General features: G+C 36.5%; 1 protein-coding gene across 1 annotated transcript in view; it reads right to left on the reverse strand.

The window, feature by feature from the left end:
• Nucleotides 1-9,882, reverse strand: part of LOC115235842 (E3 ubiquitin-protein ligase CHIP) — a 21,454-nt gene extending 11,572 nt beyond the window's left edge. The window contains exon 1 of the mRNA XM_029807886.1: nucleotides 9,739-9,882. Within this exon, the coding sequence (XP_029663746.1) occupies nucleotides 9,739-9,768 (30 nt within the window). The 5' untranslated portion in view covers nucleotides 9,769-9,882. The remainder of the gene's footprint in view (nucleotides 1-9,738) is intronic.
• Nucleotides 9,883-13,572: the final 3,690 nt, after the last annotated feature.

Genomic DNA, 13,572 nt, shown 5'->3' on the forward strand with positions numbered 1-13,572 from the left:
AAAATTGACGAAGCGGGACAAATTGATCTCTATCAGTAATTGCTTTCACATCGTTATGTAATTAATATATAAGTATGCAACTCGCGCGATAAATGAGTGTATATATATATATGTATGCTGCGAATAAATCAATGAATTGTTGTTTTTAAGAGAAAGAGTATTTTTAATGCAAAGTGCTACAAACCCATCGCTCTTTATAACAAAATGATAAACGAATATTAGCGGATGATTCTTCTTCTCGTTATATCACCGTGTATTATATTGATCAATTACACGCAGATATCTAAAGATCAATCAATATTTATATTTATGAGACTTTATTGCAGTTTGAGGTTTGTTGCGCAAGAGCTTTCTGTTTTTCAAGGATATATCTGTATATCGACCCGGATTTATAAAATCGCGTGAAGATACATCGTTATACTCTGTTGTTGATTTGATATTTCAGTTTAATACCTGAATGCATCGGTTTCCCCAGTTCATCAGGGGATATCACAAGTGGACCGGAATATCAACAATCGTTTTCATCGATGAATAGAAATATCTATCATACCCACATATGACGGTATGGATTTATTCAATAGACAAGAGATATTTAATAGAACGATCAAAGCCATTCCGCTGCACAGCTCGCTTGTGCTCTTTGATTGTTACCCCGAAATATATATATCGATAGAGGATTTTATCATGTAAAATATAAAAATCTGAACATTCGATCAGAGTTACTATTATCTTACGTTATTTTATCGAGAAAATTGCAATTTTTTAAAAAATAATTAACTATAAATTTATCAACTAGAGAAATTACCTAAATAAATATCACAAAACATATTTCGAATAATAATAAATAAATTTAAAATAATATAATGCTGGAATAAATTGGAAATAACATAATATTGCGATAAATTCGAAATAATATCGTCTATTGCGTTTCTTTTTTTAATGGCTGCTTTGCGATAGATATAATTAGCGATTGGGACGGATCGATATGTTCGTCCTGGAATAAGAGTTCTTCGAAGGATTCTATTGCGACGATACTATACTACATAGACAACGAATTTCGTTCATCACGCTTGTCACGACACCGGTCTACTTACTCGACTTGTATAATTATTCGATACCCGAACCGCCGTTGTCGACGACGACGAACTTAGCGATTCCACGGGGAACGCGCGTGTTGCAATGCCCGGGGTAAAATTTCTTGACGGTTCGAAGAGACGAGGGCCGTTACTGAATATCAATGTAGAGGAGTCTGTCTCACCGTCCGGGAGACCGACCAATCGATTCCCGAGCAGGTTATTTCGAGGACGACGTAGTATCCTCGCTAAAGTGATGCGATTCCGGCGTTTCATCCTTCACGGTATTTATCCCTTTCGGGTTCTCCAGCGTTATTTTAATACATATATGTCGCACGAAAAGTCATATAGCATAAAAATAATCGGAAATTTTCTAAGCATTCTATTTTTGAAAAAATAGTTCACTTTTAAAAACGATTCTACTATATTTTTAAATAATTATATAATGCATAACTTCTTTTCAATATAACATTTGTAATTTTTTACTTTTTACATATTAAAATGTAATTAAAAGTTACTAAAGGAAAAAAATATGAAAAAGAAAATATAATATGGAAAAAAGTTTGATAATTGATAAATGAAAGAGGAAAACGAGAGAGTACGAATCAGATATAAATACATGTACATATGTGATGAAAAAAGTTCATAAAATCTTAAAATAAGTTACTATTTTTAAAAAACATTTTAATTTATAATTGAGATTTTTCGCAATTTGAATGTGATATATATTTGATAAAAACATAATTATTAATAATTTCTTTTTTAAATAAAGTTAAAAAATAAGACTAAACGTAAAAATTATACAAAAAATAAAATATGTAATAATTCAATAAAAATATAATAGAAATAAACCTAGTTAATATAAGAGAAAAAAATGTTTAAAACTAAATAACATTAATGACATTAAAGAAAGCAGGAGATTAAACGTATGGTAAATACTGTAACTTGAGATAAATTTTCTATTTTACGCATTTACGTTATTAGATGTGCGTTTCGCAATCACGATATATAATTTTAAAGAGAAAAGATAATATTCCACGGATAATTAATAATAAGCTAACGTACGTGTAATTAATTACTAATCGATAATCTCGCCATAATCCATTCGTCAATTCGATATATCAGACGAGGGATGGATTAAATCATATCTACGATCATGCAGCTGTGCGTGATATCGCCGAATTTCGGCTGCTTAGAGAACACTAGTATAATTCTCCGGAGTTTATCGACAAAGATGAAACAAGTTTGTCGAAAAGAAGGAACGATATTCCTAGATGTAACGCACTCTAGTAAACAATGCGCGTATACATCAGTTTCGTGTACAGATCGCGTGAAAATATTTATTTTACTAACAACGCGACTGTAGGTTAAAAACAAGAACCGGTCCATGCAAGCACATGGTACTACATGACTGTTTTTTTCTCTAATGAAAACGTTGAATCAGTGCGACGAGAGCATAGGAATAGATAGAAATGCTTGCCACACACACACATGATAGTGGTATGATGTATATTGTGATAAAAATGCGAATGGAATTACAAATCGTCGTGTTTTTTGTCGTTTGGACTTTGTTTTCTGATGCTTAAAAATGTAACTCTACATTTCCGGATCAGCATCCGATGTATTCCGGAGAGTATCCAATCCTAAGCTTCTATTTCTGACAATGCTCGTCGGCAAAAATAATGGTTTCGATACGGAAATGGAATGGTGCCGATGGTTGGAATATGATTAATTTATAATTTCATAACGGATTTCATGATCGAATTGAAAAAATCGAATGGAATTTGATTATTAAAGATCGACCTAGTTATTAAAAAAATCGATACATCTCCATGAAAGTAGAATAATCGATTAATATTTAAGCTCTCTGCTATTAAAGCTCTCCATCGGCTCATATTATATTTAATTTATAGGAAAAAGCTTGCTGCATAGGAATACATTTTTTTCTAGTCTTCATTTATGTATACTTTTCTGCTCTCATGTGAGATAAACGTTATCAAACGTTATCACTAAATTGTTGATGATGATTGGCTTCAACTGCTGTTCGATGCCTATGCAGGCAATTATAATGTCCAAATTTTTTTGCTATCGAAATCAAAGCTCTCGTCGTTTGCCTTCTATGTATGGTTAACAGCTGCTTCGTTATACAGTATCGATCAAGTTCTGCATCACACTGGATGCTTCACCTAGCGTTTTTCGTAATCGTGATGGTATGCACCGCTATAACTCTCGCCAAAAACGAAAGGCAAGACTTTTGTGTAGATACAAAAGGAGGTGAAGGATTGAAATGACCGAAGAATCGGCGTTTCGATTCGTTCATGCCTCAAGAGGAAAATTCTCTATTGGATATCGAGTGAGCATATTGCCCCCGTAAATTGTGCGTCTTAAAGAAAGATTAATTGGTATAATATTATAAGAGATCGTCGCGAAAATTTTTATCGTTCTCGACAGAAAGGAGGAAATTGAAAATTACATCTCGCAAGCGGAAAATCGAAAGAGATAATCTTTCAAGATGTATGAGCGAAATTTTCGGCAACCACGTTATAATTGAATACATCGTTGATGCACGTCGCGATTTACGCGATGTTGTATCTCGTGACTCACCGGAAATAGATTGTGTAACCAATTCGTGAATATCACTCTGACTGCACACGTCGTTTGTATATTTTAAACGAGGAAATACATTCACAAATCATTTAACGATCTTGGATAACAGCCCGCGAAAGAAACGACGACAATCAATGAATTACGTATTGCTCAATATACCTGATGTTACGATAATATATCTTTTCTATTTTATTATATTTCTGATAAGTTGTATAATCGGATTGTATGTGTATTGCATGCCAAAATCGGCTTGTAGAAGCAAGCTGCGTTAGCTGTGATAATCAAACTTGTCAAAACTTAAAAGCATAAAAGCAGAATAAAAATTGCAAGAATTTTGATTAGCGATAAAATCGAATTCGATTCAAAAATTTGCAGATTTATTTATATATATCATTGTGTGAATTGCGAGATTATTCTTGGCCTAGTTTAAAAAATATAATAAATCAGATATACAGGGTGGTCCTCGTAACGGTCGCCACGATTTTTAAGGCACTTACAATAATCTGACATAAAAAAGTCATAAACAGAAATTTATCAGTTTCTAACCGGCAACACTTTACGAGATATTTTAATTTTTATATCAAAATATGTGTCAGAATAAAATATAAAATAACTCGAAAAGTACTTAATGAAAAAATACTTTATTATAGTGTTTTGAAAAGCTCTCGAGATAAGCTACAAGAATATGCAATAAAAAGTAGGCAGTTCCATTTAAAAAATTGAAGGTGACCTTGCTTTTTTATGGAAAAAAAATGTTTGGTCAATTTTTATTATTGCAATTTGTTGCCGGTTAGAAACTGATAAATTTCTGTTTATGACTTTTTTATGTCAGATTATTGTAAGTGCCTTAAAAATCGTGGCGACCGTTACGAGGACCACCCTGTATATACATATATAATTCTTCCAATAAATAAATATAATTCTTTCAATTTTTATTTTGCTTTTACGCTATGCTATATATATTCTTATCGCTTTATCGCTTATCTTTCTCTATTATTAAATAACTTTCATCTAATTATTTATTGTGATTATTAAGGGTGGATTTTTATAAACAGCACAGCGTTTTCCATTTAGTTTAGATTGAATTGTTCTTCGCGGCGTTTGTTCCAAGATAAAAAGGTTCGCCGTTAGTTAGACGAAAATCAATCATTGCGGTTCTTTTCGCTATCGACGTAACGCAAAAAAGCCCATTAGGTGTTTAATGCCTCTACCTAGAGCGTTCAGGGATAGCTAGAAGAACGGAACACAGGAATAGGGCACGAGAGAGAAAGAGAGAGAGAGTGAGAGAGTGGACGGAAATTGCACGGGAGAGCAGAACCCTTACGTACCGTGCGGAACCGTCGAAGGAAAGTTTCTCGTTCTCTTAATATCTGAGAATCACTATTCAGTCTTACAGAAATTGCTATTGGCAGAACCATTAGAGGCTGGAATTAGTTTCGCGATCCCGGATATCTGGCGGCCGCCCCATACGGTTCACTTATCTTACTTCCATACCTCGCATTAATACTTTTCGCCAACTCCATTTGCTTCCTTATTTCGAGAAGGCTCTTTAAAAACGTTCTCAAATTAATGTCGATATGCACGATTTAATGTTTTGTTTAATAAGCAATGAAAGAAACTGCAAGATAAATATGATATTAGAAACTTCGTCACTCGATTAAATCTATTAATATTCTGCATCAGAGTAATTATAATTAATATCATAATTAATATTTAGTTTGATTTCGTGTTTGTGTTTGAGAATATAATGAAAGTTATAATTGAGAGACGGGAAAAATTTTTCCTCTAAAATAATGTAAAATAATAATTCTAGATAGTTATTTAAATAAAAATCAAATTAGAAATACGTGACCTTAGAATCTTTTGGTTTTTACAATTTAATATTAATTTTTATGAAAATGCGATCTATTTGTACTCCACATATAATACATTTTTCGCGTCTCTATTTTTTACATTGAATCGCTCGAATAGAATTATATTCGAAACTTCAAGTTTAAAATTCTAGAATAAAAACGCTACCAATATTACATTGAAAATGAAATGCTGACTCTGCATAGAGATCATTTAAACGGACATAAAACGATTACCTATATCCTCGCGTATTATCCTTCCGCGAGTCTCTCTTAGAATTGATTATTTTAGGATATTTAGGGATTTTTCTCAGTGATTCCGCCTCAAATCTGTAACGCAACGGCCGGCCATCGTAAACCCATATTCTGAATGGACAAACATAGATATCTCCTACATACGGGAAGGCCTAAGCACGTTGTCGTCATCCGACCAACACGTGCATCGTGCCTACGCCGAGACGCGAACAGGGCCTCCTACACTGTATATACAATTGCATCATCAGGGCAAACACACCGACGACCACCAGCATCGGCCAGTGCACGCATACATCATATAATACGGTGCATCCCCCGCTTTGCATCTCCGATACACCCCTCATGGAAGGCGATCTCCTGTCCTCGGATCTGCCACTGCGACCGTCGCGAGTTTCATATTGTAAAGTGTTGTTAAAAGAATGAAAAGTAGAACGGATTTTTCGGCGATGCGGATCGAAACGATCGCAGAGTGAAAATAACCGGAAGGACGGCACGTTTTGGAGTGTCTTCTCGTGAAGAAAGTTATCTTCGAGGATATAAATCGAAAGATCTCATTAATCGTTTGTTTCGAGCGCCCGTTCGTTCGGTAAAAATAAGAAACTCTTAAATGCTTTATTTGGCCAGCGATGCGAGATCGTTTCCGTAAAATGATTTTACTTTATCGATATTTAAGGCGAGATGTACTTTTAAAATCAACTTTTAAATCTGCCATTCATGTGTGACTGGGAAAAACCAATTTATAGAAAGATTCTGCAAATTTGCGACGCAAAAAGAGAGACAAGTATAATCAACGAAATGCTCGAGATAAATGTGCGAAATAAACTTTCGACATATTTTCTTCGCGCAAGCTCGTAAAGTTTTTTATGGATCTTTAACTTCTTTGATGCGACGATAATCGACCGCACTTTATACTGCGCCGTTATATGCATTCGAAAGGCTGAGAAAAAAATTCATAACAATTTAAAATCTACTTTGTGTGCAATCCTGATTAAAATATACATAAAAAAATAATACAAATTATTAGCTGGGATTTAAGTTTCTATCGTGCTTAACCAATGGAAGTAATGCGTACAACGAAAAGCGCGATATAAATTAAATAGTCCTCATATGTGGACGGAGATTTTGCCCGAAATCTGTAATTATATGTAATAATCAAAACGTGTTACGTAAGCGAGCTTTTGCGTCTCCCGCAAATTATGTACATTAAAATAATTATGCGATTATGATGATAACGGGAAATGTCGCGTGCGCTCGAGCGCTGCCGCAATCCTCTTTGCAATCTGATTACCGATTTTCTCCCATTATTACGCAATCGACATGTACGCGAGGGGGCGGGGAGCGTGTATATCATTGAGTTTCACTTTTGTCAGCGGTGCTAATTGGAACTGCTTTGCGTGTTGCGTTCTTGTGTCCTTTATGCGCATTAAATTCCTCGTTACGAGAGATCGGAGAGGCTCGCGCTCGCGCCTCTACATCGGAGCTTGTTAAAACGTTACTGCGGTTGTAAGTAAAGCGCGAAAGCAATTAGTTCCCATTTGCAATTTGCAACGTTGTTTGATTTAGCTCGTAGCGCTGCGGTGCGGTGCGATGTGGTGTGCGAGCCTTAAGCGCGCGTGCTTAAGCACACAGGTGACACCTGAATTAAATACTGGATCGGAACACGTTGCAAACGCGCGCGCACGTTATTCGAGCACGTTTGGCGAATTAAGAACTGCCCGCGAATGAAACAATTAGATGGAGATGAGTTTGTTACGCGAGTACCTTAGTCTTCGGTGAAATATAAAATCGCGCGTAATTTTTAGATTTCTCTTTTCCCTTCATTTTTGTCCTCTCGTTCATAGTATCTTTAGAAAGAATAAAATTATGGCAATTATGTTCTGAATACTTACGATTATATTATTTACAATAATAATCGCAAAATAATAGTTTCAAGAAATATTCTGTGTATATAATTCTTGTTAAAAATCTGAAGCGCTCCATTTAAACTTTCGTAGATATTTCGAAAGGAAATATTTCGACCTGTTTTTATTCAACTGTATTATAACTGAATGAGACCTCGTGCGATCATTAGCGATAACGTTTGAAAAAAGTGAAAAGGTCGATGAGCAATAAGTGAATACGGGCTCGCCGCGCGTTACCTTAATTCCATCATTTTTCATTATCCTTCGTCTATTAATCACATCGCTTTGATTGATTATAAGGGCGGCGACAGTTTGGCATGGAGCGCTTCTCATAAGCCGGTGATCAAACGCTAATTATGAGGCTTAGATCTTTATTCGTTCCCTCCCTATCAGCCGCGATTAGCAACTCCTTCTCGGACACTTTGAAAAAGCGATTTTTAAACCATAAAACATTGGTTTATCAGCCGGACGACTTTTTTTATCCCGAGATGATATTCATTACTGTGATTAAAGATACAGCGGGATAAATCATCTCGCGATTCGCAGTAAATACGAATTTGCATGGCGGCCGAGACGGTGATATATATTATTTGAATGCGGACGGCGCGTGATATCCCTCTGATTAAAACGTAACGTATAATTGAATGGACCAATTAGTTAAGTGCAATCGCGAGAGTAATTCGCACCTGAATAATAATCTAAGTGATAAACTCGGCGGTATCGCCGACATTGGGATTCGTATTAAACGAATTGGGAGCTTTGTCGGGCGCTAGATTATTTAAATTTTTAGCGAGCCATAGAAAACGCGTAGATTAATTTAATTTAATAATATTGAAGAATTAAAACAGCGACATTCGCGCAAAATCGGACATAAATCTTATCGATAATTCGAGTGTAATAAAACTCTGCGGAATATTAAACTGTTTCATTTACCGTTGTTTCATCTCGAATCGCAAATGTGGCACATTTACGGCGGGATGTAATAATGTTACAGAATCGTCACGGATAAGATTACACGCATAAATAAAGAAGCAAACACACTTTAATTCAGATTACTTTCAAATTTTGAGCCATAATCGATATAAGGTATAACGGGTATTTTTTTTATGTGCCATTAATTTTCGTCTGGCTTAAAGTCGATTTATCCTCGGTAAACATCTTTATTTTACTTTCAAAAGGATACATCCCTCAAAATTTCACGGAATAGCTCTAAATGAAAACACACAGCTGTGTCTAACGTTTTCTCGCATAATGGCAGAGATAGACGGCATATATTTAAAAAAAAAAAAGAGAAAAATAAAAGAGGGGGAGGAGAATATGGCCTGGCAGATGTGTACCTACCCGTTACATCCGCGATAATGATGAGTTTGCTGAACGAGGGGGGCACTAATGTAACGTCGGACGGACACTCTTCCGCGCTCGCCAGAATGAAATATTTCACGTCCTCGTTCTTTTTTACAAGCCACTCGCGCCGCTGCATAGCCAACGATAAAGATATACACGGACATTTACGGAACGAGGGCATAAAAGGTAGGGCGGTTTAGCGTAGTATATTTAATATACCCCTCTGCTATAAGCATGCCGTAGCATGCATGCACATGAAAACCTCGTATAGCGGATCTAATCGCCATAGTAATTTTAATGATTTCCTCGATTTGCATCTCGTGTACTTCTTGCACCGATTACAATCGTTTGGCGTAAAAGGACAATCAAATGTAATTAAATCATCAATTTTCGATTAATTTTCCCCCTTAACTCGCGATGAATCGCGCGAATAATTTTGTTACAGTTTTGTCAGATTTTCTTTCATCTCAATACATCTCGCTGTGAAATCAACCAGACATATTAAAAACTTTTTTTAAATTTTGTTTATCGTTCAATTGGCATTTTAATAAAATTAATTTCTCGTTCAATTAGAACATTGCTTGCCCTTTATCGTGATGTTAATAGAATTACTCGATCGTGGTGTCACTCCTTATTACGATCGATCATCGCGCAATCTTGCGCTCCGTAAAATTCAGTCGATTGATTGCTATATAAAATTAGACTCACCTCTGCGTCGCGACGTTCATGGATTATCATCGATCTCGCGTGCGTGAAGCGTCGTCTAATTGATGGACATGGAAAAGCCTTGCGACTAGCAAACGTAGATGTCGATCATGCACAAGAATCACACACTTAGAGTCGTGAAACAGCGTAGGAGCAGGCTGACTTTTTATATCTGTAACATTTATTAGTTAATTAATATTAAAAATCGCAATATCGAGTATTTATTGTAAGTGCAGTTAAATCGATATCCGAACATATCAATAATTTTCACTATGTCGTTTATCAATTTCAATGCACAATCGCAAATTGGTTGTCTATATAGACAAAGCTTTAAATAAGTATCATCCTTCAGGATTACCATTAAAATGATATATAATCCAGGCTGATTAATCGTCCGTATCAATTGTGACGTGAGAGAATAGGGGAGAAAAAAAGAGGAGTAAAGCGTATCGAATAAACAGCGATATGCAAATAAAAACTTTATACGATGTTACGGAAATTTAATTATCTGTTAATCGTTCACGCGCAAGTTTTAGGGGGAGAGAGAGAGAGAGAGAGAGAGGGAGTTAAAAGTTTCGATTTTGGAATCGCTTTTTCGCGATTCTTCTGCCTGACTTGCGCGATTTAATTCGGCTCGCTCGCTTCGCCGACCTCACGATCTATTTCCAAGAATAGATCACGCAGCGACGAAAGATTTATCTCTTACTATATCCGTATACCGGTTTCTATGGGAGGACCCTCTCGTCACGTTACAGACTCGTATATGGACTATCGCGAACGGCAAAAAGGAATTTTATTGGCAGGAGTCGCGGTATATTACGTTTCGAGGCAATTCGCGATTATTGGAACGTGTCTCATATAATGCGAAACGCTGAAGGTCCGTGATTTACGGTTTCTACCGATGGATTTTTAGATTAGCTGTTCGTATACATATATATATATATATAGAACCATACGCATTTTCATCGTATATCAACTGTACGCCGATGTGGAGAATAATCGAGATTTGTGCCCAATATGATCCATTGTAATTTGTGATAAAACAAGGAAAAATTTAGGAATTAATTTCCTGTTTTACGATTATTACGCGCGTCTGATTGATAAAAGTTTAAAAATACATTGATTGACCAATTGCTTATTAAATAATTTAATTGCATTTGAATTATTGAATAGTTCAATACTATCGTTGATATTTGACTAATCTGTTCGATATAACAAAAACGTCACTTTGATGCAACATGATGGAGCTCTCACTGATAACTGTTTAGATTGGATCTGTAATTTTACCCTCGGGCTTGTGTCGAATTTTGTAAGTTAGTCAGATGTCAACATCAAAGAGATTACATTACGTGAGTGCAAACTATATACGCGAGACGAAGTTAAATTACGTTTAATAGAAAACTGATGATAAACTTTTACGATTGCTTTCCATCAATCGGCGATGTGTGTATAGGAATAAAATTGTTCTTAGTTCGAAGCAACTTAAACATTTTCCCTTAAATATTCTCGTTTGTACTTGATTATAAACTCTCAAAGTCTAACAAAAATAATTTAATATATTAGTATTTAACTGCATGAAATATTTTCACTTTAATATAAAAACTTTTAATAAGCTGTTTGGGGGCTTCAGTCTTTTCTTCTTTTTACAGAACAGATTGCCGGTATGTGTATTCTTTTGCATAAAAGATAATTGTTAGAAGATAATTATACGCTATTCTCTGTGTTTCATATGAAAACAAATGAATAAACTAATTTTCATCCTCATTAATAAATTCGTATGCGTGACTAGTGCGTCTCGTACAAGCATGAATAATAGATTTCACGATGCGAAGTGACTACCGTTGTTGTTATTAACATTAATATCGCCGCGATATTGTTAAACGATTCGCGTTCGCGCATTTAATTTTAAGTTGAACAAAGCAAACGCGTTAACCGCACGGGGCCGCGATGTGAACTCTGTGTTATCCAAAACGCCATTAGGTGCTTTACATTGGCGTGTACGCTTCCGGAGGACGGTCACGTATCGGCCCAAGCATTTGAATACTCTCTCAATTACCAACATGTCGTTCGGAGCTCGGGCAACCGTGACATCCACCATTTCCGGCCAATCCTCCCCCCACGTCGTCCATCCCCTCCTCCCCCCCCCCCCCCCCCCCCCATCTCCGTCTCCCTCCTTCATCCCTTCGCTGTCCGAGCAAATTTTACGCTTCACAATTCTGCTCGTTTCGCGGGATTGTCAATCGTGAAATCCAGTCAGCAAAGTTTTTGAGGCTTTCCTATACACTCGTCTGTCAGAAACAAATAAACACGCTGGCTGCTCATCTAGTGTCTACAAAATATTTGTCGGTACGACGTAAACGAACAGATAAAACTGAAACGCGTTTTGAGATGGATAATTAGCTCGTATATCAGTTCTATCTTATAATATCTTTGTTCGAAAGATTCAATTAGAATATGAGAAATGCTCCTTGCTAGGAATCTCGAACGATATCATTATAAACGTCTCAAGAAACCTGATATTTAGAAACCTGTACAGAGTTGGCGATCTCGACAAGACTACTGATTTTACCTCTTCGAGATTTTTCACAGAGCCGATACTCTTTTCTCGATGTTTTGCCTGCTAACGTAGCTACAGATACAAGTAGAACAATATTATACTTTGCTGATCTTAAGTCTCTTCCTTGTTTTCGTTCATCTTATATATCGATATCTGATCCTATTGAAAACAATCTCCGTCTGAGATAATTGACTCAGGAAAAATAACTGTGTTGACGAAAAAGTTGCCGAGTTAAATATGTCAGCAAGAACGATCTCTCGACAGGAAATGATTGCTTCGGGCAAAATCTTTTTGTTGACCAAACAGCAACGATCGCAGATAAATGTGAACAGAGAGATTTTTTTTTTTTTTTTTTTTTTTTTTGGTGAGAATTTTCTGTCTCTGCGCTTATATATATAATGCAGCATTAATTTAGATATTCGCGTCAATAAGCACGTATATGTGTTATTTTTTTTTGCTGTAGAAATACGTGAATTGTACAACTTTTCGAGGGAAAGAATAAAAGAGAGAGAGAGAGAGAGAGAGAGAGAGAGAGAGAAAGAAGAATGTGAACACGGCGTTTTAAGTACCGCGCACTTTAAGAGGATTGAAAGCACGCCGGCGAGGCTAGACTGGCGAAGTGCCTCGAGGATTGTTCGAGTTTCAGCATCTCTCCGTGCCGCAGAAAAATTTCGCGATAAATCTAATTTAAACGATATATATCGCTCGTAATTAAGCCAACTTGGCGCGTAAATTGTAACTGGTTTCCCCCAACTTTTTCGACCGTTGAAACAACGCGTGTCTCGCGTTAATGTGTTACTCATTACGCGAAACTCGGAAAACAATCATTTCAAATGAGTACTGGCGGCGCGTTAGCGGCGGTAATTCCTATGATGAGTTCCGTATGAAGACTGGTGGCGGTTATTCCCCTTTGGAGATACCATTTGGCAATTATGAAACTCTAGAATTCCCGTGGATTACGCTATTCAAACTTAAATATAACGAATTAGTTACAAAACTGAAGCGCCCGTACCGCGTCGACGGTCGTCGTTGTGCGCGCTGTCGGACTTGCCAATCGGTTAACTTTGATCTGTCTCCGAGAGTCGTTAGGTTCGTACATCGCACGTGTCGCATATGTGACTCGCGTGATTCGATATGTGTACGTGTATGTATATGCGCGCTCGCGAAATCGCGCAAGCCGCTGCGGTTACCAACTTTTAATTATACTTTCGTAAACTGTTCCCGTTTCAAGCGCCCGATTACCATCTCGTCGCACCTTTCGAGGGTATATCGAACCGTCG

The sequence above is a fragment of the Formica exsecta genome, unplaced genomic scaffold, assembly GCF_003651465.1.
Source record: "Formica exsecta isolate Colony F162 unplaced genomic scaffold, ASM365146v1 scaffold236, whole genome shotgun sequence".
Classification (NCBI taxonomy): domain Eukaryota; kingdom Metazoa; phylum Arthropoda; class Insecta; order Hymenoptera; family Formicidae; genus Formica; species Formica exsecta.